The sequence below is a fragment of the Microtus pennsylvanicus genome, chromosome 7 (genome assembly GCF_037038515.1).
Source record: "Microtus pennsylvanicus isolate mMicPen1 chromosome 7, mMicPen1.hap1, whole genome shotgun sequence".
Lineage (NCBI taxonomy): Eukaryota > Metazoa > Chordata > Mammalia > Rodentia > Cricetidae > Microtus > Microtus pennsylvanicus.
Genome location: NC_134585.1, coordinates 30,115,244 through 30,141,711, shown reverse-complemented (window position 1 = coordinate 30,141,711; position 26,468 = coordinate 30,115,244). Strand labels below are relative to the sequence as shown.

Here is a 26,468-nt window from a genome sequence, read left to right as displayed (position 1 = left end):
ACGGCTATGCTGGCGCTCACTCGATCTCTACCCCTCCACAAAATCCCACTGCACGCCTCTATAACCAAAGAGGAAATCGAGGTATCACAAACTTAGTGACTTGACCAAATTCTCAAAGCCAGATGGAGGCACCCAGCGCCAGGCTCCAGAATTTGTGCTGGGCACAGAATTGTTTGTCTCGGGATCTCCCGCTCAGATCCTATTTAGGTGGTCCAAACTGGTTGCTACATAGAGGTCAGTTCCAGCTAATTTTGTTAAGAACACCGAGGCTGCTCAGAGGAGCCAAGTGGTTTGGGACCCGAGTCATTCTTCCCCGGACTCGGGGCAGGGACGCAAGGGAAGCCCGGCAGGGATACAAAGACCCTTGATCGCTCGGCAGGGACGCCGAGAACCTGGGGTGGAATGCCCCGGAGTGGAAGTAGGGGAGATGTAGGAGACTCTGGGATGCTTGGCTAGGGTGTTGAGACTTGGTGATGCCTGTCAGGGATATGAACGCCCAACCTCTCCGGCTCCCAGGGCGAGGCATGGGCACCAGGCCAGCTCGTTTGCGCCTGCGGCTTAACAGGGCCGGCCAGCAGTCTCCGCCCGCAGCACGCCCCCGCGGGCCGGGCTAGGAGTGGGAGCAGCGAGCAGCGTGTCGCTCTGGCGGACACAGCTCGTGCCCCTCGCCCGGGAGCAGCCTGGGAGCGCGCGGCTCTGATTAAGAGGGGCGGGAAACCAGCGGGTGCCCGCCTGCCCCCAAGAGTGGCAGGAATGTGACCCATGAGTGCCGGCGCCCGAGCACCCCTCGCGCGGCTCCTAGGGCTCCGGTTGCTCCCTGTCTGGGCGGATTTGGCTCGGAGCTGCTAGATTCCCTGCTCACCCCCACTGGGGCACTCGGGGAAGCCCAGGTAGGAGAAAACTGGAGAGTTGGGGAGATGGGGTGGCCAAGCAAATGTCCTTCTTAAGTTAGTCGGTCAGCGTTGTCTGTGGGTGAAGGATAAAGGAGATGGCAGTTCAGTCTTTTTTTTTGGGGGGGGGGGACAGAGACAGAGAGAAAAAGAGAGAAAAATCACATTCAGGAGTAAAGGTCATTTAAATAATTTAAATTGCCAAACTTCAGGTTTGTTCCAGGTACACTAGTCTCCCTGTGTAAATTGCTCCCAGGCATTGAGATCTGGCCAAATGTAACTAACTTGTAACTAACTAACAAACCCTCTTAGAGGTGTGTGTGTGTGAAGTTGGGAGCGGAGCCCCCAGCCCCTGGCATCCAACCCAGCCTCCCTGGCCTGGGAGTTGCTTCGGTCTGGACTCCAAATCCCAGCATGCCAGCTCCTGACCCCTCCCTGGGGGAGTCAGGACCACTCCCACAGGGTATTTAAGTGTGCTGCCAGAGGAGAAACGCGTGGTTTGGTTTTCGGGTCTGCGTGGGCTCCTTGCTGTCCTGTCTCCTCCCCACTATGCGCTCTGCCTCCTTTGAGCGTCATTCTTAATAAAATGATGGACATTTTGATTTGGTTTGATTTGACCTAATTGGATTCCTTGCGCCAATGGAGCTGCCCTTTTCTTATTATTTTTACTTAACATAGTGGGCTTAGAAAAGAGGTCTGAATTAGACAAGAGGTGAATTCCATAATCCACGTGGTGGGATGAGTCCTCTCTCCAGACAGGTTGATCACAGGGAATGTAGATCATTGTTTACAAACATGCCCAGTGCCTGACAGTTTATAGGGCCCCATCCCCTTACTGCCCTTTATCCTCCCAGCAGTCCTGTGGGTGAGCCGCCAGGATCACATCGTTTTATAGCAGAAACTTAGGTGGAGGCTGTTTTGTTTAAGGACTGGTGCCCTTGGGTCTTCAAACCCCTGTGTCTAAAGTTCTGGGGCGGGAGGGGAGTGAGAGAGGCTGCCCAGGAAGATAGGGGGGACTCCTCTTTCTACCAAGATTAGCTCTTTGCACTGTTTGGGATGTTCACCAGATGGGCATATCCTGTAAATTTTGGCCCTGAAAAACAGAATCTAATCAGCTGGGCTACTCAAGCCACTATAAAGAGGAGCCGAAGTCCATCTGTCATTGGAACGGGTGCCTGAGTCACTCTGGCTTGGTGCCAGTCTTCCTGGGAGGTGGATACACCAGATGGAACCCCATGGCTGTGAGCTACAGGAATCAGCCTGGTGCTGGGGACAAGTGCTACCTCTCCTCCCTCTTTCCAAGCAGCTGCTGCTATCTCTCTCTTCTTTGATTCCTTCTAGTTTCTTGTTCTTCTATACTTTGTATTCTATTTAATATTATACATCCACATCCTCAACTAACTCCCAAGCTAGGTGGAAACATGATGTCCACTGAGATGGGGGAAGGTACCTGGAATCTGACTTACTTTTAGTCTGAGCTGTCTACCATTCTGGTGCACATAAGTACTTACTCGTAGGCTCACTGTTGGGTGGCCAGTGTGCAGTTCAATAAAGGACATTTGCTTTAAATTCTTGCACAGCCTTGGCATGGAAGGAGCAGACTTCCCATTTCTCATAGGCTTTGCTGATATAATATATCACAGTGATATAATAAGGCATGAAAGTACTCTTGATGCTCCCGAGGCTCGTCACATCTTCTGGTAAATCACTGCTTAATACTACTTTTACTCATTCATCAAACAAATGATTATTGGAGGCTATTAATATGCCAGGCACTGGGGGGAAGTACCAGGGAAAATAAAGTAAGTAAGATAAATGGCCATCACTGTCTCCTCACATACATGGGCTCTCTTGGCAAGTTAGAAAATATTGGAAGTCTCCTTTTTTCCCCCCTTCTAAGACAGTAGTTTAAAATTCGCCACTTTGCAAAGAGTATGGGCCTGATTAGCCTGTAGGACAGTGAGCATCACTGATAGAGAGGGTACAGAGACAGCGGTCGTACATACAGCCCAGTGACCCTCCAAGGACTAGCAAGGGTGCTAAGATATACTCATGGGCCAGCTATGCAAGAGAACCAGGGTAGGTGGTAAAACCTGCCGATGGGAGGTGCGGTCAGGGAGTGTCTGTTCACCTGCACGGAGATTCTGTAGAGGGAACACCTTGTTACGGAGCTGGGCAAAGCCGGACCATTGCAGTGAGACAGCCATGGCCTAAGGTCTGGCAGAGGGAAGAGCACAGGCCGTCAGTGTCTTGCTCTGTATGATGGATCTGTAGTGAACCTGCCACTTCAAAGGAGAGAAGTTGTCGGGAGCCCTGACTCATGGGCCATGACCTGCCCCACAATGCTACCCACGTGTCATTAAAAGCCGGCCTTTGGTTTGCGTTCCCCTCTCCGTGTGGTTATGAAGTGGTTAGTGCTGGAGCAGAAGGATCTGCAGTGTTAGCAACTTCACTCGCCTCTGCTTGCCTGCTGGGGCCTCCGGAAGTGCCAGATTCCTAGCCACACCTAATACGTGAGAGTGGGCAGAGGGGCCCTGCCAGAGAGAGTTGTCACCAAGTGTTGAAAGCACCTGAGGATCTTCCAAGTCCCTGGTCACTCACTGCCTTTGAGATTCTATGCTGTCTCCTTCTTGTGCATGTCCATCGAGACATTTTTCTATCTCATCCATCTGCGAAAGGATTTAGAAGATATCACTAATTAAAAAGAGAACAAGAGCGCATCAGACATGGAGCCCACGATGACTAGAAATGTCTAAAATGACCCGGGAAGCCACAGCTGTTAGTGTCTTCAAGATAAATGTGTAATATTTGCGGGGAATGAAAGGATTCTTGGTTTATATGGTTCTTACTAAAGGGATAGGAAGTTACCCATTCCACATGTGCGGGTTGGCAACCCCAGTGCAGCTTGGCGCTGCTGACAGGAAGGGTCTAGAGAGCCCAGCTCTGCTCATCTGGCCTCCTCATGGTCACCTGAAAGCACAGCCGTGACTCCTGGCGGCAGAGAAGGGAAAAGGGTCCTGCTGTCACTTTCGGTCACGCTTTCTTACCTCCTCCATCACCTGGCACTTCTGTGCCCAATTACGTTGAAAATGTCTGTTTGCGGTGCAAGATGATATCATAAAATTTAGCTGACGACAGTTTTCAAAAACAGTGATATAATGTCTAAATGGAAAGAAGAATTAAAAGGAGTTTGTAATAAACTTATACATTTCAGTATGCCGATGCTTAAGGTGTAGTTGGTAGTTTTTCGTCTCTTGGCTCTTTGGGGACCTGCCCCTCAGCTCCTAAATAAATACACTTGGAGATTTAGTATCACTTATAAACGCCTGGCCTTAGCATGGCTTATTCCTAGCCAGCTTTTCTTAAATTATCCTGTCTACCTTTTGCCTCTGGGCTTTTATCTTTATCCTATATACCTTTCTTTACTTCTTACTCTGCAGCTTGCTGTGCAGCTGGGTGACTGGCCCCTGGAGTCCTCCTCCTCCTCTTGCTCCTGTATCTCCTCTCTCAGATTCCTCCTTCTACTTATTCTCTCTGCCTACCAGCCCTGCCTATCCTTTCTCCTGGCTCACTATCGGCCCTTCAGCTCTTTATTAGACCGATCAGGTATTTTAGACAGGCAAAGCAACACAGTTTTGTTAAGCTTTTGTTGTTAAGTTTATGTTAAGCGAATGCAACATAAAAGAATGCAACATATCTTTGCATCATTAAGCAAATATTCCACAGCATAAACACATGTAACACATCTTAAAATAATATCCCACAACATTGGGGTAAAACTATGCAGCACTTTGTATAAGTTGACCACAGAATAAATAGCGTGGGGGCAAACTCAAGTCTTTAGAGGAACAGGTGAGCTGTTGGCCACATGAACCCTTTTAGCAGGTTCTCAACTCTTAGTCAAGGCCTCGGTGTAGTCAGAGGCGAGTCCTCTCAGCTGTTACAGCAGTCATTAACATTCCCAAGCCTTTCAGTATGTATGGAAAGTGTGCCAACTCCGCATTTTCTATAAATGTGGAATGCAGTCAGGGTTAAGTCGAAAACACCAAGTACATTGTCTGTTGCTGTATCTGGGGGGCACCTGGTGGTCATGAAGGACCAGGGTCAAGTCTTCATGAACTGTCGCCTTGCACTGTTCCAGATTCTAGTATTTGATAGTCATCCAAGGTGTCCCCTGCTACATCCTGCATGTCTCCAGGGACTTGACCTGACTGGATGAGGTGATGGAGAAAGGACAGACACATACAGAGAGAAAAGCTGGGCATGGGTGGACTGAGCTCTCTGATAATGGAGAAGCCCCATTGCCTTGGAGGTGCAGAGTGTTTATTATATATAGTTGAACCAAGGAGTGGAGTTATTGTCTAGAGCTAGACATGGAACAGAGTTTATTGTATATGGATAAACAAGGAAGTGGGGTTATTATCTATAACTGAGCAAGGAAGCAGGTTCTATTGGTCTTGGTAGGATCGGTATCTGAAGGGGAGCAGTTTTTAGGCTGTAAACACCCAGAGGGGAGAAAGCTATGATGGACATTTTCTGCACACAATGTCAACATTCACTCTTGGGCCCAGGAGAGAAGGCCTTGCTTTCCTGTGGACCTCAGACATGGGCATCCTTGGCATAGCTGTGCCAATGTCAACCACACCATTCACTCAGGACTTCATTGGCTTCCCTTGTTTCCTTCAGTATAGCTTCTGGAATGCTCTCCCAGGGGTCCTGCTGTGCTGAGAACCGCTGCCTTCTCTGTCTGACTGGGTCGTGTTGTCGTGACTAAGGCACCTGTGAGGGTGTGGAGCCTGGCATGGCCCATGTACGAGCAGAGCAACTGTAGGAGTTGATAGTACAGAAGCTGACCATCTAGGATGCATTTAGCATAAACTGTCAGGATCACGTGTAAAGGTGGCAATGGACGTCAGAATAATGGGCGTCATGTACGTGGGGGTGAGGGCTGAGGAACACAAAGGACTTTGGTGGTTGATAAAAGTGGGAAATAAAGGATGTGTTTCTAGTATCTGCAGTTGTTCCAGCTTGTGGAACTGAGCACCTAAGGCATCTGTGTTAGCTCACTATAACAGTATATAAGAGAAAACAATGAAAATTCTGAGGGAGAATGCTGCACCTTTGGGCTGTCTGTAAATCCTCAACTAAGAGCCAGAGTTAGTCTCCCTCCCTCCCCCCGGCCTAGTCTTGAGTATTTTTTCTTGTGGCCGTATCCATGTCTCTGTCTCACTTTCCCCTTTTGTCCTTAAACCCATGTGCCTTAGTTGAAATGGGCCATCTGGTGGCTTTGGGCTTTGCACAGCTGAGTATTGACGTTTCTTCCCAGCATGTGCAACCTGTTTGGCCATTTTTACCTTATCTTCATCTTTAAGCATTTCTCCTCTGTGATTAGAAAGATGTTCTTCTGTGATTAGAAAGACATTCTTCTGCGATTAGAAAGATATTTCTTCTGTGATTAGAAAGACATCCCCTCCCCCTCTTTGTGTGGGTAAAGAAGCCAAATCCATTTACTGTGATTGAAAACTGCAGTCTTGATGTTCTTTGGGGCTTCTAAAAAGTGAATCTCTTTGGCCGCTTCTCGTGTGGAAGGCTTGTTTGTAGTTTTGTAAAGTTAATTTCTCCAGTGGTTCCCACAGTTAGAGTGTCTGTCTGTGACCCCTTGTTACTAATCTCTGAAGAGTAGAACCATCGAGAGCACACCACGGAGGTCCCCAGGTGCCTCTGAGATTATCCCCACCCTCTTCTTTCTCAGCCTGAGTCTGGGCACTCCTACACAGGTGGACTTTTGAGAAGTTAGTGGGAGGTGCTCTATCTTGTCCTGAGCCTGTGGGCCTCAGTGCTTCCATTTCTCACGAGTGGGAAAGTCCGAGATGAGAAGGGAATATTTACTTAAGATAGCGCTGCTTAGACTTTCAACACAAAGACTGAACTGGAGAAATCAAAATTGAATGCCCAATCCGGCCCTACGGAGTGGCTTATCTTATGGGATGTTTCTCTGATGCCTCCTGATTTTTCCTTGGGAGATCTTGGAGGCCTCTTTCCTTTCCACTCAGTGCACACCCACCTCTGCTTCAGTATAAAGCTGACACCCACACACCCCAACCTAGATCTCCTTGGGTAAAATGGCAAGCCCAGCAGGATAGACTTGGGTCCTTTGCATGGCTGTAGAGTTTCTTGGAAAGGCACCCATTCTGGTTTCAGAATCAAGGGCCCCTGTGAGTATAGAATTGGAGTTTCTGTAGTCGTATAGTTTGTGGCTTTGTGCATTCCTTTTAGCCTTCTTCACCATACTGACCTTTTCGGTCTGGAGGTCAGCAGCTATTGAGAATCTGGTTGAATACTTATAACAAAATGTCATCCTGTGGACGTAGTTCAAAACTAAAACCCACTGTTCACCAGGTTTTTAGTAGATACAGAGGCATTGACACTTCATAAACTGGGAAGCATGCTTAAACTCTTGCTTTTCCTCAATTATGACCAAGTTAAGGGGAGCTGAGTTGTCTAAGTATGTCTCTGTATTTTAAATCGACAGATACGGTCCCATGTCAGGTGTAAGAGCTTACAAATGTGTTACTACAGCTGTCACTCTATGAGGCATTGCTGGGAATGGTAGGCATGTAGGGAGGAAGGCAGAAATGGGGAGTGTGTGTGTGTGTGTGTGTGCGCGCTGTGGTTTGAGTGTGGTCATCGGAGCTCACAGGTGAGAAATATAATCGTGAGTGCAACCGTGTGAGGCAAGGCTCATTAGGAAACAATTAGGCCCTGTGCTCACGAATGGATTGGTGCCAGTGCCGGGGAAGTGAGTTCATTATGGCAGGAGTGGGGTTGTCATAAAAGTGAGTGTAGGCCCCCCTTGCTTGCTCACTCTCGCCCTTTCTTGCCCTTCCCTGTTCTGCCTTCTGCCATGGGTGATGTAGCACAAATTCTGGCTCCATGCTCCCAAATTCCAGAACTATGAGCCAAATAATCTTCCGTTTGTTTTAAGTCGCTTGGGGTCAGACATCTCGTCACAGTAGTCAAAAAACAAACAAACAAAACAAAAAACATAGAAATAACACAGAGAGAGACTAAAATGGTTAAGATTTCCTTAATAAATTTCAGATTTGGAGGTTGGCTCCGTCAGGCCCCTAGAAGAAGCAAGAACTTATTCTTGCTTTATACTCATGCTCCTGGGTTTCTATTGAGGTTTGACTTCCTTAGAATTTCCTCTAGAATTCCCTTAAAGTCCAGTGATTTGTACAGATCTGCTTTGCAACTCACCAGCCACGTCCCTTGTCATAGTGAAGAGTCTAGAAAGCCAAAGGGGTAGGTCCACTAGAGACCTGACCATCACACTTGCCTCTCGATCATGCTTCAGGTTCTAGAGACCCCTGGAATTCTTTCCCCAGCTGTCTGGACTCCAAATCCATGTCTGCCACTGGCTGTCCTGAGTTGCCTTGGGGGACGCCACTGTCAATATGCCTGTCTTGGGGGTCCGGGGCAGCGTTGTATAGAAGGAAATGTACCCACATGTATAAACTAGGGGGTCAAATTGTGCATATTTTCAGAGCCCCTCATAATGTGGAAAGAGCTGGCTGGAGAGAGGATTTGGGAGTAACTAGATACAGTAGGAACCACTGTTAGGCCTGCTCCGGGCAGATCTCACTACAGGGCCGGTACAGCCTGTTTTTGCACACTGAGTCCCAGGACACGCTTCCTCCAGCAGCAGTTAGGAGTTTCCTCCGCTGTTGACCCACACAATGTGTGGCTTCAATACATGTGACAGAGCCTGTGCCTAGCTAGCTTCTGTCCTGGAAGGCGAGATTCACAGGGTGGGGGAATTCCTCAGGAAGAGGAGGAGAATTCAAGTTCGTGGGAAATTTCTCATTCATAAGAAAGTATCTAATAAATTCAGTGTGGCCACTTGCAGGAAAATGCCCTCTTTAGGCCTGCTCTTGCCTTGCAGAACATGCCAGGGCCCACAGCTGTTACTTTTCTTGTGCCTGCTTTGGACAAAGGAGATCTTGTAGAATGAGAGAAAGTCCCCTTCCCTTCTGACCCCTGGGATGAGGGACGGCACACTCCCACATGCTGCTAGCTCATCTGTCCTTCACCGCTCTTGTCCTGGCCGCTCGCTCGCCTTCTTGGAAAGGGGCTTTTGCTGGGAATTGGTATTGGTCATACTGATTCTTGTACTTATTTTCTATTTTTCATAATTTAGTTCACATTTCTGCTTCAGAGTCTGAGTCCGGCACTGTGGTTTAAGGCCTCATCTGTTGCTGCCACAGAATACTGGACCTGGGATCATCTGTAAACGATAGTTTATGTAGGTTAAAGGGCCAGGTGGCGGCGTCTGCTGGGGGCCCCGTGATGCCTCCTAGCGTGGCAGATACAGGCAAAGACTTGTGGAGGAGACTGAGTAAGAGAAGGACTGCCTCTGTCACAGCCTGCTCATGGAGATGTCAAAGATGGCGGGTTGGGGATTCCTTCCTCCTCCTCCGTCCTCTCTTCTAATAGCTACCATACACCTGGCATGAGGAAGCTGTGAAGAATGGGGCCCTCGTCACAGGAATATGGGGAGACGGTCTGTCCTGTCCTGCTTTCTCCCATCTCGAGTAGAGAAGTGTCATTGCTGGGGCGCTAGCTGGGCTGCCTCAGCTCTCCGGGCACCTGTGTGTTGTGCCATGGAGAAGCTGTGTGACCGGTACCTGACTATGGAGGGGGGGGTAATCTTTGAGGGCCCAAGGTAAGTTTCTGATGAGAATCGGTTCAAAGCTGTTTTAGCCCCTTGGCTGCTGCTGAGGAGAACTGAAGAGAAGCATGGGGGGAGGGGGGCAGAATGGTACACATCCTTAGGCCCAGCGCCAAGATAGCAGCTGTGAAGGAAGAGCAGGTTGACATCATCCCCAGAGTCAAGATAGATGGGGTGATGTGAGCTGCAGATGGAAGGGTCCCTTGCCTGGAGAAATAAGGGGAGCCATGCCGATAGAAGTGTCTTTTAGCAGTAGTGCTATCTGGATTGCGGTGCTGGCGTTTCAGTCACGGGGAGGAAGTAGAGAGAGCGTGTGTGTGTGTGTGTGTGTGTGTGTGTGTGTGTGTGTGTGTGTGGTGTGTGTTTGTGTGTGGTGTGTGTTTGTGTGTGTGTGTGTGAAGAAGGCACAGGCGTACAGAGGAAGGTGAGGAGTGGAACAGGTCAGAGTGAATGGTTAAGCATCCTTGCAGAAGGTCCCTAGATTTACCCAATTGTCCATCTTTCCCTGCCTCCTTCTTCTGCTTTGACGAGCCTCCCGGTGATACTTTCTCCATGTGCCCCCTTCTTCCCCTCCCGGTGATACTTTCTCCGTGGTTCCTAACAGCTATAGTCATTTTTGAGGCTACTAGGGATTAGGGCGCAGAGGCCTCTGGCTGGAACAGGAAGACCTTGAGTGTGCTCTTTGATTTCGTGCCGTAACAGGACCCACAATAAGGTGCCACTGTGCCTCTGACCGCTGAACGTGGTGCCGTGTTCCATCATCTCCCAAGGCGTGACTATGCAAATGCTTAGCATCAATCTGGTTGGTCTGTGCCAGTGGCGGACTTTAAAAGGTCCCACTAGCTTTTTATAGGCGCAAGGAAATGACTCAGAGGTGAAAAAAAATAAGACTCCAAAATACTAGAGGAAACTGCAGAGTTGAATAATGAACGGTGTGATACTAGAAAGGCAATCACAAACAGCTTTGGGGGAATTATTTTAAATTCTGTAATATGGTGGGTAGGCATATGAATGTGATTGGTTTAGGGGAAAAATACATTTTTTTTATAAAGCTATTGCGCCTGCTCTTAAAAAAGACTTTTTCCATGTTTTTTTTTTTCCCTCCAGGCATGTGGCAAGTCTTTTAGCCCTGTTTTCCATCAGTACTTAGGGATTTTTTTTTTAAATCAATTTCTGAGTCCCTCTGACTGGTAGAATACATTTAACCCTTTGTGTGTCTAGCTCCGTATTCCCAACTCCTTTGACTTGTTTTCCTAAAAATATTCTGTCCTAGAGGGCCTCGGAACACAGACTTTTTGACTTTTTCATGAGGATGTAATACCTTTAGACTTGTCTTGGTTTGTGGGTGGCTCTGGGGCCCTTTGCACCTACCTGTCTATTCAATATACCTATGTTCCTCTTCTCTAGGTAGACACGCCCCTTAAAGATGCTCTCTTCCTCCTGAGAAGCAGGACCACTCATATAGGAAGCATCCTTCTTCAAGGTAACAACAGGCTGGATCCGTTTGTCTTTTCTTCTAAGCAATGGAAGCCTCTGCCCTCAGCTGTAGGCAGTCTTGGGACAGCTCCCCTGTATGCAAAAAATGTTTGCTGGCACATTTTTCTTGGGGGACAGTGTGTGTCTTTGTCAGATAAATTCTTATTTTTGTTTTTATATGGCTGCACAGCATTTGAACACAGGGAGGCGATAAGGAAGGTACTGAAGGACACAGTGTTTGGCGGAATAAGACGAGGACCATGGAATTTCACACATGTGTGGAAGGAAGTTCAAACAGTTGATGGCAGAGAAGAAAAGACAGGGCAGTGGATGCCAGAGGCTTGAGAGGGGAGAAGGGAAGGCTAGAGGGAGGTGCTGTCAGGTTTTTGAGGGAGTCTGTGGTCCTGCTGCCCTCTAGCTATGTGGTCATTGCTGACTTTCTTCCTCAGCCATCCAATTGAAGTGAGTTCCCAGGGTGGTGGGTGGTCGGGGAGCAGAGCCCTCTCAGAACATTTGGGGCCTCTTTCATCCCACCCTCAAATCTCAAATCTCAGTTGGAAAGAACACCTCTGGCCTCCTCTTCAGGGGCCCAGGGGTGGTTGGTGCATGAAGCCTATTCCAGTCAAGTCAGAGCAGTCCCTGTCTCAACCCCGCCCACCTACCTGTGATGTCATCCTCCTCGCACCCCTCCCCAGGGAATTTGGCCACTAGCTACTCTCAGCCTCTCTTCCCTGCCCACTCCCCTTGCTGCTCATCTGGGCCTCCAAGAAGTCTGTTCTCCACATTGTTCTTCTTGTCTCCAACTTATTTTACACACCGTGGTTAAAGCATCTGTAGAAAAATCAAAACCTACCCAAACCCCACTCCTTTGTGTAAAATCTTTAAGAGTCTTTCCACCATCTGCAAATGAAAGGCCAGCCCCTCAGTGCGCCCCTTGTTGTAGCCACCGGCAGCCCCACCTTTCCTGATGCATTCTTGGCACCTGTCTTCAGAGTATGTTCCAGAATGGAGACATTTCTTAATATCCTCCTTCCCGCCCACAGGCAAGTTGGGGCCCCATCCGCCCTCACCCTTGTGTGTGGAGGGTCTCATCCTGCAGGTACACACATGATCTGCTGGGATGAATAGGGATGCACCCACTTCCCCTGTGGCCCCCCAACTCCACCAGCTCATCTGTGGGCTGTTATTCCCGTTTCTATGTCCAGAACGAAGTGTGGACATGGGCTTCCGTAAACAATTGTTCAGCAGGGCAGTGGGTAGAAAAGGCGTCAATGGATACTGAAGATCTATCAGAACTTGTCATCGCAGTGGGTGCTCGTGAGAATGGCAGAGGGGACCTTGGCTACCCATGGTTTCCATATGGCAGCTCTTTTCATCCTCATCAGGGCCCTCAGTGACAGATACTGTTATCAGCTCTGGTGGTCACATGGGACACTGACCACAGGAGTTGAGCTTATCCAGCACGCCACCTCTGTGGGGAAGCTTGACTTGGACAGTCTTTCAACTGCTGGCCCTGGAGTGTGTCTAGTCTAGGTCATTTCTGCCTTGGGGCTTACATCGCTGTTGGTGGACGTCAGGGGTCAGTGCTGATTTGGGATGATGCCTGTTTGCTTGTTTGGTGTTTTGCTTTGCCCGTTTGTTTTAGAGGTCATTCAGCTTGACCTCAGACTCATGACTCTCCTGCTTAGCTTGCCCGGGGGTGGGATTATGGGCAGGGAACACCATACCCAGCTTGTTGGTTTTTTCTGGGAGCACAGTTGGTGCCATGTCAGGTGCTGGTTTATAGTCCTCCCTTCATTGGTATCCAATCCATTTTGGTATGGAACCTCCACCCCTAGGTCTTGCTGACAAATAAGGACTCAGACAAGCTACTGCTGGGGGCAAAGGATTTTCCTACATCCTGCTTCGGTTTTTATTTTTCCCTAGAGCAGGGTAGGGGCAGATGGAAAACTTGTCCCTCTGTCCCTGTACCACTTAATAAATAAATCACTGGGGAAGAAACTGGTCTTAGGTCATTGGCCCTGGACTTGAAAGAGTTAAGGATCGTTCATCTGCAGTCAACCTAGAATTCCAACTTGTGAGCCACACACATTAAAAGGCAGCCTGGCATATTTTTCTTTTTCTGCCTAATAATCAGACAAGCCCGAACTCGTCCCCGAGTGAACTGGCAACCAGCAGCGTCCACGTGATTTATTTATGAATACGCTTGTTGACCCTAAGATGAGTGAGTCAAGAGCCAGAACTCAGGACCGGGGAGCCAGTCAACCCTTTCTTTCCTAAGACTTGACACACACTTCCATATGCTCCCAGGAGGAGGGAAGAAGCTGGGCCACAAGCTTCAAGGCCTCCTCTCTTATGTCATCATCTGAGCCTAATGTAGAGTAGATACAGCAATAGCACTGTTAACTGACATTGTGGTAGATGACCAGTTTTCATGGTGGAGGATCAGAGTTACAGGATGCGTCAGGAATGTTGGCTTACTGCTCTAGGGTAGATCTCAAAGCTTAAGCCGGGCCCAAGAATCAACATCAACAGTCCCAAGAACTGAGTGGGTGTGTCTGCTAGGTTCAGCTAAAAGCTGTCCCCCATCGGTCTTTGTTTAACAAGTGTGTCATAATGTTTGTATACTTTCTAATATAATTCCTCACGTAGAACATTTCCCAGTTAATCTTTAAGTCCTTCAGATGGCTAGTCTCCAGGAGTGTCATCTTAGTTAAAGGACTTTGTGTTTCACCCTCACTTACTGCCACAGGTAAGAGTATAGACATGTAGTGTCTCGTACAATGAAGGGCAGGTTTCTGTTGCTGTTGTTGTTGTTTTGTTTTCCCAGCCAAGAATTTCATAGTGTGTTCTGGACACTGCTCAGTGTTGCATTGAGGAATCAGCTGTTTATTTTGCTCATTCTTTTCTCATTCATTCCTTGAGACTTTATTAAGGACTTCTGGGTTTCAAGTACAGTGGTCTATGCTTTGGGGACAGAGATGAGCGAGCCATGTTCCTGCCTTCAGGAGGCTCCCCATCCTAGGTTAAGTGGAAGATTATGCACAGGGCATAGCAGGCATGCAGGTTGCTGGGAAGGCCCAGAGAAGCCAAGTAGGAGCTCTGGGATGCCCCTCACCCTAGTGTGCTGAGATCTGATGGAGTAAGAGTGAGCAAGTTAAAGGGTAGAGGAAGCAGTTAAGTATAAGGCTAAGAGGTTGGGGTGCATGGGGAAGGCCGCTGTGGGGTGATCTGGAGGAGGGAAGGATGTTTAGTAAAGCGAAAAGAGCCAGAACAGAGTAGCCCTATGCTTGGGATTCTTCTCCATGCACCAGGAGCCTACGGAACTTATTGAGTAGTTGATAGGATTCAAAAATATAAATCCATGGGGAGAGAGACAAATAAGGAGCCTGGTGTTATAATAAAACCAGGCATGGGCTTGAGTATGACAGGAGTTATGGGTAAACTGGGGTGTTGTGATGAAGAACACCAACTGTCATGTCTGGGGAGAGAGTGTCCTGGGGGCAGCTGCTTCAGGATCACAGACCTCAGGGCCCTTTTAAGGGCATGGCCAGTAGGTTCAGATCCCTGTATGGCTCTCAGCTAGGCGGGAAGTTCCAGTAGAGGGTACATTGGTCGGCCATGAACACTTGCTGTATTATTGGGATTGGGGTTCTCAGGGGCCCCTGAGTGAATTCATGTAAAAGCTCAATGGAGTCACGAGGCTGGAGCTTAACTGAATCTCATCATGAGGCACCTGTTGAGGAGAACGAAATGAGCAGAACAAGGGACTATAGTGCATGCTTGCTTCCTTTGGGGCTTGAGAGGTGGCAGGCAAAACTGCGAGTCTGTGTTTTCTTTTTTATAATTTGATATTTGTTTTAGGGACTTTGTTTTGTATATGAGGTGCTGGGCATGTCCTGAAGTAGGCTAAGCAAATACTTGCTCTGGTTACACTTCCTGCCATACAGATGGACAAAGGGCCACACATTTAAAATAGCTAAGGTATGAAATCAACCTAGGTGTCTATCAACATGGGTGATACACATGTGCTACATATACACAATGGAGCATCATTCAGTTATGAGAAAGAGCCAAGTTATATAATTTGCAGAAAGATGGATGGAACAGGAGAAGGTCGTACTATCAGAAAGGCAAATGTGTTTTATTTTATATGTAAAACCTAGCAAAAATCCATATATGACATGGCAGGAGAAGATGGGGTTTGAGGGGTAGATGGCATTGGAAGGAGATAGGTAAGTGTAATGAAGGCTGCAAGGATCAACGTACATCATACACTTGATGAAAATATCTTGAAACTCAACACTTCATAAAGTCAATACATAACGATAAGAATTTTAAAAGGGGAGTAAGTCCTCAGGACCTCAGTTTAATATGGATGCTATCCCCAATGCTAACCGCTCTTGATGGTCCTGCCGGTGAGGCCTTTAGAGCCACTTACAGAAACAGTGGTGCTTTTTTTTCACTGTGAAAAAATTCATACACGTTCATCATAGACCTTCTGGAAAGTATAAAAATCCCCAGTGAAGGGGAAATCCACCTAAACCACAAGAATAAATGCAGCTCTAATATGTTGATATGATTTAGTTTAGTCATTTTTGGATACAACCCTATGTATTGTGTTATACAGGTAATTGATACGGGGTTTTTCAATGAAGGCATGTCTTGGGTGTGGGAAATATCTTCTGAATGGAGACAACTGTACAAAGGTAGAGGGAGCTACTTTGGGTTTAGTGAGTCCACTTACCTCTATCCCCACGGGAGACTGGTTCCACAAGAGCTGTGGATACTGAAGTGCATAGATGTTCAAACCCCGTCTGCATCCACGCCTGCAATTTTATCATCTCTGGGGTAGATACTGTATCTCATGAGAGGTCAGTTTCATGTCCACAGTTGTTCTCCTGTGTTCTAGGAACTGACAGCCTCCTAAAAGCCATGCATCTTCAGCACAGAAGCACAGCCTTTCAAGTTATGCCACATGGCAATTGGTTGGATCTGTAGATGTAGCTCCCATGGGTGTAGAGATCTGGCTGTTGTCTATGTTGGTTGTAAGATGTATTCTGAGGGGATTCAAGTGGAATAGAAGAAAGAATGTATTTTAGAAATATGTTTGGGGAGAGATGCTGGAAATACTTTCAAGCTGAATTTGTCCCCAATTCTGTCACACACACACACACACACACACACACACACACACACACACACACTGACTTTCTAATTAGAAGTCTAACATAACTTGGAATGATGAGGAAGGCTCCTCCATGGGACCTGGGGGTAATGGGTGAGGGCAGGTGGGGGTCAGGAAACCGAGAACTTTTCTGGGTTACTAACATCCTGCCCTCCTTCCCTCCTTCTGTTTCCCCAGGAGAATATGAGAGTGCTACTTGGGCTCCTTTGTGTCATCGCCCCTCTGCTGTCGCTGGAGATCGGTGAGTCTGCTGCTTCCTCTACGCTCGTCATCTCCAGGCTGGGACGAGGGAGAATGCACGGCCGTGTTGGTGTATCAGAGACATTTTCTTTCCCGTTTTCAGTTACACCTAGGATTCTCCTGGCCCCAGAACTGTCCGTCTGAAAGTCCCTTTCCGTATCTTCGTCTCTCATTCTATGCCTAGTGTTTTGGGAAACTGAGGCTGGTGAGATTAAGAACCCGGGGTCATGTCTTTAAATCTGCAATAAGAGCTCTGTCTGGGACTCTGGGTCTAGTCCAGGCCTCCCGTCACCTCCGTGCTCATGGGAATGTGTGAGGGCTGCTTACCCTGGAGTAGGTGTTGAACACCAATCATGGACCCATAGCTACTCCATCTGTATTTCCTTACAGTTTCTTCATTGTCTCCTTTCCTTCTTCATTTCCTGCCACAAATGCATTGAGCCTTTACAATGCATCAGCTGGCAGGTGCTGAGATCGCTGCAGGGAATAATCTGTATGGAAGCAGCTGCTTACAGGCAACCTTCCTTCTGGGGGAGACAGGACACATCACATACGCCATTCAGTGTTGTAGATAAGTTAGGCAGAAACACTAGGAAAACAAAGAATATTGGCGGGTGTGTGTGTCCAGGACTAAATAAAAGGTTCAGTTTTCCATACTGTATCTGGCCACAAAAATATTTCAACTGAAAGGTTGATTGTGAGTACACCCTGAAGTAGAGAAAAAAGCAGTTATGTAGTGTTTCTGGGTTTCCATCCTCCCACCAGGTCCCACAGCCATTTAGCCCCAAAGAAATCACACAGAGGTCTATATTAATGATAAACTGATTGGTCCATTAGCTCAGGCTTCTTATTAACTCTTTATTAGCCCTTTGTTCTTATCTGTGTTAGCCACATGGCTCAGTACCTTTTTCAGTGGCTGTAGTCACATCTTGCTTCTCCAGTGTCTGGCCAGGACTGCAGGGGAATGGACTTCCTCCTTCCCAGAATTCTTCTGTTCTCATTGACCCACCTCTACTTCCTGTCTGGCTGTCCCGCCTACACTTCCTGCCTGGCTACTGGCCAATCGGCGTTTATTTAAAGCATAATTGACAGAATATAGACAATTGTCCCGCACCAATGCAGATTCCAGGCTAAGAGGAGAAATGTCCTTGGCAGCACGTGCAAAGGCCAAGAGGTTAAAAGCAGCTCGTGTGAGAGCTGAGAGACAGAATGATGTCACTGAGTGTGGTAAGGAAAGATTGTATCAACAACTGAGGCCTGGCTTCCTCCAGGGCAACTGACTGTCAAGCTTTCAGTGGTCAGAGAACTAGTACAAGTCTAACCAGAAATTTGGAGCCGGGTAGAGAAAGCGTCTCAGGGTGAGAGAATATAATAGGAACATGTCCAGTGCAGATGTGCTGAGTGAGATGCCCTCTGGGAGTTATTGAATTTTGCAGTTTAAAAGTTTGTGCATATATTCTTTCAGGGATAAGCTCTCTGCGTTGGATAACCAATACTGGGGCTCAGCCTTGGGTGAAGCAAAGTCCCCCCTGCTTCCAGCTGTCATTGGTTACTGTAGTTCTTTGTCTAGGGATAGAACCCCATGAAAATTTCCCCTTCCAAGTTAATATGTCCACTGATGTTACTATTGTTTCAGTCTTGTGTATGCAGCCATTTCTAAGAGAAACTGTTTCATAGCTGACTTTCTTGTATTCTGGCTCTTAAAATCTTTCTGTCCCCTCTCCCTTGATGTTCCCCGAGCCATAGACACATGAACTGTGATGTAGATGTCTCCTGAGTAAATTGGGAGCATGGGGACCATGGGGTGGGTAGAAGGGGAGTGGAGAGGAAGGAAGGGGAGCAGAGAAGAATGTGTAGCTCAATAAAATCAATAAAAAAATTTTTAAAGGCTCTCTGCCTACATAAGATTTTTTTTTTGTCACTGGTGTTAATCTGATCACTAGGCAGTTGGTGTGGTTTTCTTTATCTTTTTTGTTCTTTTTAGGCAGGATTCCTCTGGGTAACAGCTCTGGCTGTCCTTGAACTCACTACCAGGCTGGTCTTTAACTCAGAGACCCACCTGCCTCTTCCTGCTGGGATTAAAAGCGTCACCACTCCCTGGCTCAAAGATTTATTTATTTATGTATTTTGTGTATATGAGTGCTCTAACTGTGTGTACATCTGCATGCCAGAGGAGGGCATCAGACCCCATTATAAATGGCTGTGAGCCACCCTGGAGTTGCCAGAAATTGAACTCAGAACCTCTGGCAGAGCAGTCAGTGCTCTTAACCTCTGGCCATCTTTCCAGCCATGTTGCCTTTTTTTAGAATTCACTGTGTCTTGCGACCCAAGCTTATTTATCACATCTTGATCAGTTTCAGCCTGTATTTCCAATATGTTTTCTGTGTTCTTCACTCTTGCAGAAATTCATATTAGACATTTTCTAGCTGCCCTAAGCTATCTGATGCCCTGCTTGCTCACTCCCCCCGTCTTGTTTAGTCTTGAATGTTTTCTAATGTTATGCCTTCAAGTTTTCTTATTTCCCCAGAATATTTTCAACTTGGCAATGCATTTTTTATTACTAGAAGTTTTTTACTGAATTGTTTTATGCTTCTGTTCACTGTGTCTTACGTCTCTTTCAGTGTCTTGAGTAAATAGGAGATAGAGTTAGGTCATGTCTTGAACAGTGTTGTTTCCTATGCTTCCCCATTTGTTAGCTGTTCACATGGGAGGCCATATTTAGTCTTTGCAATTCTCCACTGTACAGAGTGAATGTCTTTCCTCCATTATTCCTCCCTTTAGATGAATAAGCAGAAAGTAAGAGGGGACAAGTCATTTGCCCAAGGTACAGCTTACAGGGACCACGTGGCAGAGCTAAAACTGAACATAAATGATCTCCACCCTGAAGACTGTTCTTAACCACACAGGAGCTGGTATCTTTACTAACCAATGCATTCAAATGTTGATATTGCATGAAGAAACACTGAGACTTTTTCTTATAGAAATTGCTTCCCTTTTTTTCTCTTTTAAAGATGACTGTAAAGAATATTCAGATGAGATCATTTTATTTTCATATGTAAATGAAATTGATATTCGTGATTGTCCTCTTATTCCGAATGAAAAGCGTGGCACCATAATCTGGTATAAAAATGACAGCAAGACACCCATATCAGTAGAACAGAGCGCCAGGATTCATCAGCAAAATGAACGGCTTTGGTTTGTTCCTGCCAAGATTGAGGACTCGGGACATTACTATTGTATAGTAAGGTAAGGAAGGGATGTCCTAAGCCTCGATGACAGTTAAGGACAGAAAAATCACTTTAGTAATGATGAATTTTCATATCTTACTTTATTTTAGAAACTCAAGTCACTGTCTCAAAACCAAAATAACCATGAAGGTTTTAGAGAACGACCCTGGCTTGTGTTACAGCACGCAAGCCACCTTCAAACAGCGCCTCTACATAGCAGGGGATGGAAGTCTTGTGTGCCCTTATTTGGATTTTTTTAAAGATGAAAAGAACCAGTTACCCAAAGTTCAGTGGTATAAGGTAATTCATTTTAAGTATGATATTTTATTTTTAGACAGTTTTCTGCTTTGAACAGTGAAATGTGTCCATAAAATCTTTGATATGTTCATACACTGTATTGCTCTGTGGTGGTGCAGCTTCACAAAGAAGCAAACAAAAACATAAGCCTGTGTCTGTTGGTTTTTACAACTTATCTAAAATCTTATGGTTGTTTCTATCTGACTGAGTAAGATATAATTTCAAGAAAGTAATAGAACTCAACTCGTTTGAGAAGATGGATTAGATGTTTAAGCCATTTTAGAGATTTTTTTTTCTTTTAAACACTGAATGGCCCATTAGCTCTAGCCTCTTACTGGCTAATTCTCACATCTTGATTAATCCATTTCTATTAATGTGTGTAGCACCACGAGGTGGTGGCTTACAAGGAAGGATCTTAACCTCTGTCCATCTTGGAGAGGAGAGCTATAGTGACTGACCTCACTGCCTTCTTCCAAGCATCCTGTTCTGTTTACTCCGCCTACCTAATTTTCTGTCCTATTAAAGGGCCAAGACAGTTTCTTTATTAACCAATGAAATCAACACTAAACAGAAGACTCTCCCACATCATTTCCCCTTTTTCTATTTAAACAAAAAAGAAAGGCTTTCACTTTAACATAGTAAGATTACATATAACAAAACAGTTGTCAAGCCAGAATTACAGTTACAATATTTATATTTTATCCTCTATCATAACTAAGGAAAACTATAACTAACCATTCCTCAACTCTATCAAAGACTCCAGAAGGATATAATATTTTATAGCAGATATTATTTTGTGTTTAATTAAAAACACATACTGGGGCTGCAGAGATGCTCAGTGGTTAAGAGCTCAAACTGCTCTTTTGTAGGACTGGAATTTGTTTCCCAGCATCCACAGAAGGCAGCTCCCAATTACCTGTAACTGCAGTCCCAGGGGATCTGGCACCCTCTTCTGGCCTGCATGGGCACCTGCACTCATATGCACAAACCCATCATTGCACACATACCTACTCCTAATTAAAGACAGCACAAACTTAAATCCTAAAAGACTAATAAAAAGTTAAATGTTCCGCACATAGCCTGGTAGTGTCTGTAGTCATGTAAACATGAGGGTGGGCACAGCATACTTTGGTGGCTTTAATTTAGTAGCCTAGTGAAACTTTTACAGGAAAGTCATCTTTTAGAGACTAACAAGTACAAAATAAATAATATCAGTTCAGGAATGGACCATGCTGTTGACAGATGTCAACAATATTGCTTCCGTTGTGTCTTCTGTGAAATAAATTTGTCTTCACTTGTCTTCATGGCCTAGGTCTCTGGGCTTGAAAATTTGAAGTATAACTATTTTATTTGATTTATTTTTTTGCCCCAAATCAAGCAAATCACTTTTTCAGATAGGAACTTGCCAAGGTGAAAAACTAGAGTTCCTGTTCCGGTTACACAGGGGAGTCCCTGACGTTTCCAAGGCTCCCATTTCTCTCTTCTTGTCTAGGATTGTAAACCACTGCCTCTTGACAGCGAAAACTTCATTGGGGCCAAGAATAAACTGATGGTGAGGAACGTGGCTGAAGAGCATGGGGGAAACTACATTTGCCGCGTGTCCTACACGTACCTGGGGAAGGAGTATCCAGTCACCCGAGCGATAGAGTTCATCACGATAGGTGAGTCGTAGCTCTGACCCCACAGGGGTTTGTGTGAGGGACAGCTGGAAGACCATCAGGTTGCCATTACTTATTGTTTACAGAGGAACTGAGTATAGGAATTGGCTAGTGACTCACAAGACTGATTAGTCACGAGAACCAAGAGAGGGAAGAGAGGGTTTGTTTTTAGCTTACAGTTCGAGAGAAAATCCAGCTGGTCATGGTGAAGAAGGCATGGCAGCTGGAGCCTGAGGGTGGAAGAGAGAGAGAGAGAGAAAGAGAGAGAGAGAGAGAGAGAGAGAGAGAGAGAGAGAGAGAGAGAGAGAGAGAGAGAGAGAAGGAACTGTAAGTGGGTCAGGCTTAAGACCCACCCCCCAGTGACATCCTCTGTCCAGCTTTGCCTCATCTTCTAGAATCTTCCCAAATATGGATACAGTTGGGGATCAAGTATTCAAACAAATGAGCCCACGGGGGACATTTAATCTTCAAACCACAACACAATGTCCTATGGTTTTACTTCCATTTTTGTTAGTAATTATTACATGAATATTTTCCATTCCTGCTTCAGATGCAATGCTACTTAGACCATCACGTTATGAGTTATGCCTTCCAAGGGGTTCTGTAACATTCTTAGATATCACAGAAGGAAGATCTTCCAGAGAGTTCAGGACTCCCTTTAGTGGGTTTACGTCACCATTTGTGAGCCTGCCCTGGGGGAATCTAACTGAACAGGAGTCACTGACATCAGGGAAAGAACTCCGTGGTGAGGCATTTGCCTCGGTGTATGAAGCTTTGGATTCAAATCCCAGTACAGCAGAAGACAAACCCCAAAGTCCAGCAGAATAGTCACTGGCACAAATGGAGTAGATCCTCAGTTTGGAGATATTCCATATCCAGAACGCACGTTTTTGTCAGCTCAATCACTGCTTCTCTAAGTATGTGTCTAAGTATCTGTAAGAAGATGGTGCGGCCTGAAAGGTTTTGGGAGGATTAGAGATGAGGCAGGCTCAGCCTGTAGTCATGTGCCTGCTGCACAGCAAACCTTGCTACAATGGGTGGGCAGTACACAGGTGCAGAATGACTGCTCTTGACGTTTCCAGGGTGCCCAATCTTGTCATCCCCATAGAGCGCATTAAAAACTATTTCACAGTAACACGAACCAAATTGCACTTACACAAGTTACTTGGGAATAGGCATAATGTTGAACCTTTCTGTAAATGGTAGCTTCCAGTAATAGGAAGCTAACCTAACCAGGATGTTTTTGTGGGAGGGGAAGGGATCATCTTTGAGTGAGTATGCTGGGGGAATAGTTGCAGCTCTCCCAGGCAAACCCAGAACAGGATCAACATACATATAGCTGTATCTTCCCAGTATTAAGGCATTTCTTTTTCAAAGACTGATTTCATTGAATACAAATGTATCCCTCACGTGGCCCTACAAGCATCAGCTGGATCTAACTTTCAGTGATCATTTATCGAGCACTGGCTGCCCTATCTATAGGAAAGATGAAAGCCAACTTCCTGTCCTTCGCTTTTCGTTTCTCCGCCTGTGGAGGACTTCAGGCGTTCTAGTCTGTTTCTAATTCTTCCTTCTTAGCCACGGATCAGCCCACAGAACTGATCTTGTAAAGAAGCAGGAGATTAATCTTCAGAGCCTTTTGAAAGCCTTCTGTCTTATTTAAATCAATTCTGCCAAGTGGTTTGTCACTCGCCAGTGGCTGCTTGGTTGGTACCACAGTAACCCAGCATTTCAGGTCCAGCACTGGCCACTTCTGCTCAAGGAGGTGCTTTTGTCCTAGCTGCTGCCTTTCCTGCTTTGCAGGGAGAGGAGAACCTTCCAGCTCCCAGGTTGTCCACATAGGTGCCGTATATAGGATACATTCTTCGTACCTGTGCTCTCCCAGTAGAGATATGTGCTATTATGCTCATTAGTCTTTCTCTTTTCATGTGTGTGTGTGTATTTACATATATGTAAGAGTTCACGTGTGTAGAGGCTTGGTTCATGGGTACGGAGTATATGGTCCAGCCAAGCTTTGAGTGTTCTGTTTGCTCATTTCTGATGGTTCTCGTCTTCTCTTACCTGCCTCCTGCTGCCCTCGATCTGTCTAGCTCAGTGCTCGCTGAGTGCCGGTACCACTCGGGGTTCTGTCTGGTGAGAAGCTGAGGAGCTCTGTGACCTTTCCCCTTGCAGGTGAGAGTAAGAGCGACAGGCCTGTGATCCTGAGCCCACGGAACGAGACGATGGAAGTAGACCCAGGTAAGCAGGCTCCAGGCAGGGTGTGATCATCGTTCCAAACTCAAGGTGAAGACAACATGACCTTCACAACGCACGCAGCATCAGCCAGTGACCAGATACACCTATGGAGGGACGGTGGCACAAACCATATCTTCAAATGGCTTTAAAATGTTTTAAATTTATTTCTTAAATTTATCTTTTTTAAGTTTTTGCCTCTGATGGCAAGAATCTAGCCATATCCAGTTTTCCCACCCTTGCTTTGCAATGGAGCCTTTCTGACTATGAAAACAGCAGGTACATGCTAAAGTTAAAATATCTAAGAATATAATATATAATTTATCTAATTGACACAGAATATTTTGTCATTGGAGCCAATCTTTTAGGCAGAAGGCTAAGATTATATATGCCAAAAACAATGAAAGTTACTCTAAAAAAGTGCTTTTCCAAGTTAGTCAGTTTTTTAAAATATCACAAAGAAAGACCCATCTTGAGCAGTACAGCAATGAATTCCCCTTCCTGTCATATATGGAGCCAATCTTTCACTCCTCCTGGGGAGAGAGCCGTGTTTAGCTAGGTGTGGTGGTGTGCACTGAAGAATAGTGAGCCTGAGGTTAGCCTCGATGACAAATGGGTTCTGTCTTATAAACAACAGAGACAGAAAGAGGAGGGGGTGACTCCGTGCTTGTGAGGGCCTGAGCTTGGGATGCAGCATTTGTGTAAAGACCTGGGGGTGGTTATGCACAACTCTAACCCCAGTGCTGGGGCAGCCGACACGGGTACAGACCAGTCTCTGGGTGGCCATCTCTAACCCCAGTGCTGGGGCAGCAGACACGGGTACAGACCTGTCTCTGGGTGGCCATCTCTAATCCCAGTGCTGGGGCAGCAGACACGGGTACAGACCTGTCTCTGGGTGGCCATCTCTAATCCCAGTGCTGGGGCAGCAGACACGGGTACAGACCTGTCTCTGGGTGGCCATCTCTAATCCCAGTGCTGGGGAAGCAGAGATGGGTAGAGACCTGTCGCTGGATGGCCAGCCAGTCTAGAATTAATAGTTGAGCTCTACCCAGTGAGAAACCCGTCTGAAACAGTACGTGGTTACTATTCCTGAGGATGTCCAAAATTGCTGTCCAGCATCCACACACGTGTGTACACAGGTGTGCCTGCATCCTTACATGCATAAACATGCACACACACATCTATACATAGATACATCTGTACTCTTAACATGCATACACACACACATACCCAGGAAGGAGGATGTGTATAAGTCTACATACTTATTCTTACTGAAGTAAAAAATGAGAATTTATCCTATCATAAAGGCAACATAAATTAGAGAAGAAACTTCCTGTCAACCAATGGTCTAAAATTAAATCCAACTACCTGGCTTAAAACTTTTTATTCAGCGTAGACCAGAAGATCGAGCACTACATCCTAGACAGCTTCGAGAACAAAAGGCAATGGAATTCTCAAACACCCCGAATATGTACCTCCGTCCTTTCCTGATTTGGTAGTAGAGAGGGTTTTTTAGAAAGAAGTGAGTGAAGATAGATAAAAAGAAAAAAATAGCTCTTAGAAATCTTGATCATGAGAAAACAAAAGGTCTAGGTCAAAGAGTTTTCATAAACAAAAATATCGACAGCTAGCCCGGAAAGTTTTCTGGGGAGTTCTTATGTCTATGAAGAGTGAGTGTCTTTGATTAAGGAAGAACAACTTGACACTTGTGAATTTGTTCCGAGAAAGAGGCTAAATAATGGATCTGATGTGTGAGGAGCAGTGAGGGTCCAGTGAACACTAAGTTAGGAAAAATGTGTTCACCAGTAGTTCAAGAAGTGTAGATTGGGGTGCTGGAGAGATTCAGTGGTTACAAGTGCTGGCTGCTCTTGTAGAGGACTTGGGTTCAATACCCAGCACCCACATGATGGCTCACAATGATCTCCAGTTCCAGGGGATCCAACACCCTCTTCTTGCCTCTGGAGGCACCAAGCACATATGTGGTGCACAGACATATATATGCAGACAAACCATGCATGCACATAAAATAAATAAAGCTAAAGAAAAACAATGCAGGTCGACTAGGTTGTAATGAAGAGCCTGTGTGGTGTGCTCCAGGCCTTCAGTTCCTGCTCTGGAGACACTTGTGGAAGAAAGAAAAATGAAATGAAAATTGAGTTTGATTTTTCTTCTCTCAGTGAGCAATGCTTGCTGAATGTCCCCTGTTTTCTGGGGGGTGTTTGTGTGGAATAATGGCTGTATGTATGGCTGGAGGGGGAGTGGACCAGTGAAGCCTTACTTGTTTGGAGTTTGGCATTGAAGTTGTATCTTCCCAGAAGGACGGGAAATGCAAACAAGGCCATAGGTTTCTGTATCAACACTGTAAGCACATCCTGCCTCCAGATTTTCATTCCAAGTAATACTTGCAGATAGGAGAAAACAGTGATATAAGCAGGTGTTCCTTAAATATGAATCATAATAATCATAGTAATGACACTTCAGAAATTCAGCAGTAACTACATTGCTAGTGTATAGTTATATTATGAAATG

At 46.1% G+C, this 26,468-nt stretch overlaps 1 protein-coding gene across 6 annotated transcripts in view; it reads left to right on the top strand.

Moving 5' to 3' along the window:
* Il1r1 (interleukin 1 receptor type 1) overlaps positions 1–26,468 on the top strand; it is a 71,075-nt gene that overhangs the window by 35,843 nt on the left and 8,764 nt on the right. For 2 of the 6 annotated variants that reach the window (XM_075980299.1, XM_075980300.1), the window contains exons 2-7: positions 11,029–11,104; positions 16,463–16,526; positions 19,537–19,771; positions 19,863–20,052; positions 21,542–21,710; positions 23,880–23,945. In XM_075980299.1, coding sequence (XP_075836414.1) covers positions 16,469–16,526; positions 19,537–19,771; positions 19,863–20,052; positions 21,542–21,710; positions 23,880–23,945 — 718 coding nt within the window. In that variant the 5' untranslated portion in view covers positions 11,029–11,104; positions 16,463–16,468. Of the gene's footprint in view, positions 1–606; positions 891–11,028; positions 11,105–16,462; positions 16,527–19,536; positions 19,772–19,862; positions 20,053–21,541; positions 21,711–23,879; positions 23,946–26,468 lie in introns of those variants that run through there. The other 4 variants (XM_075980303.1, XM_075980298.1, XM_075980301.1 and 1 more) reach the window with 4 other exon arrangements.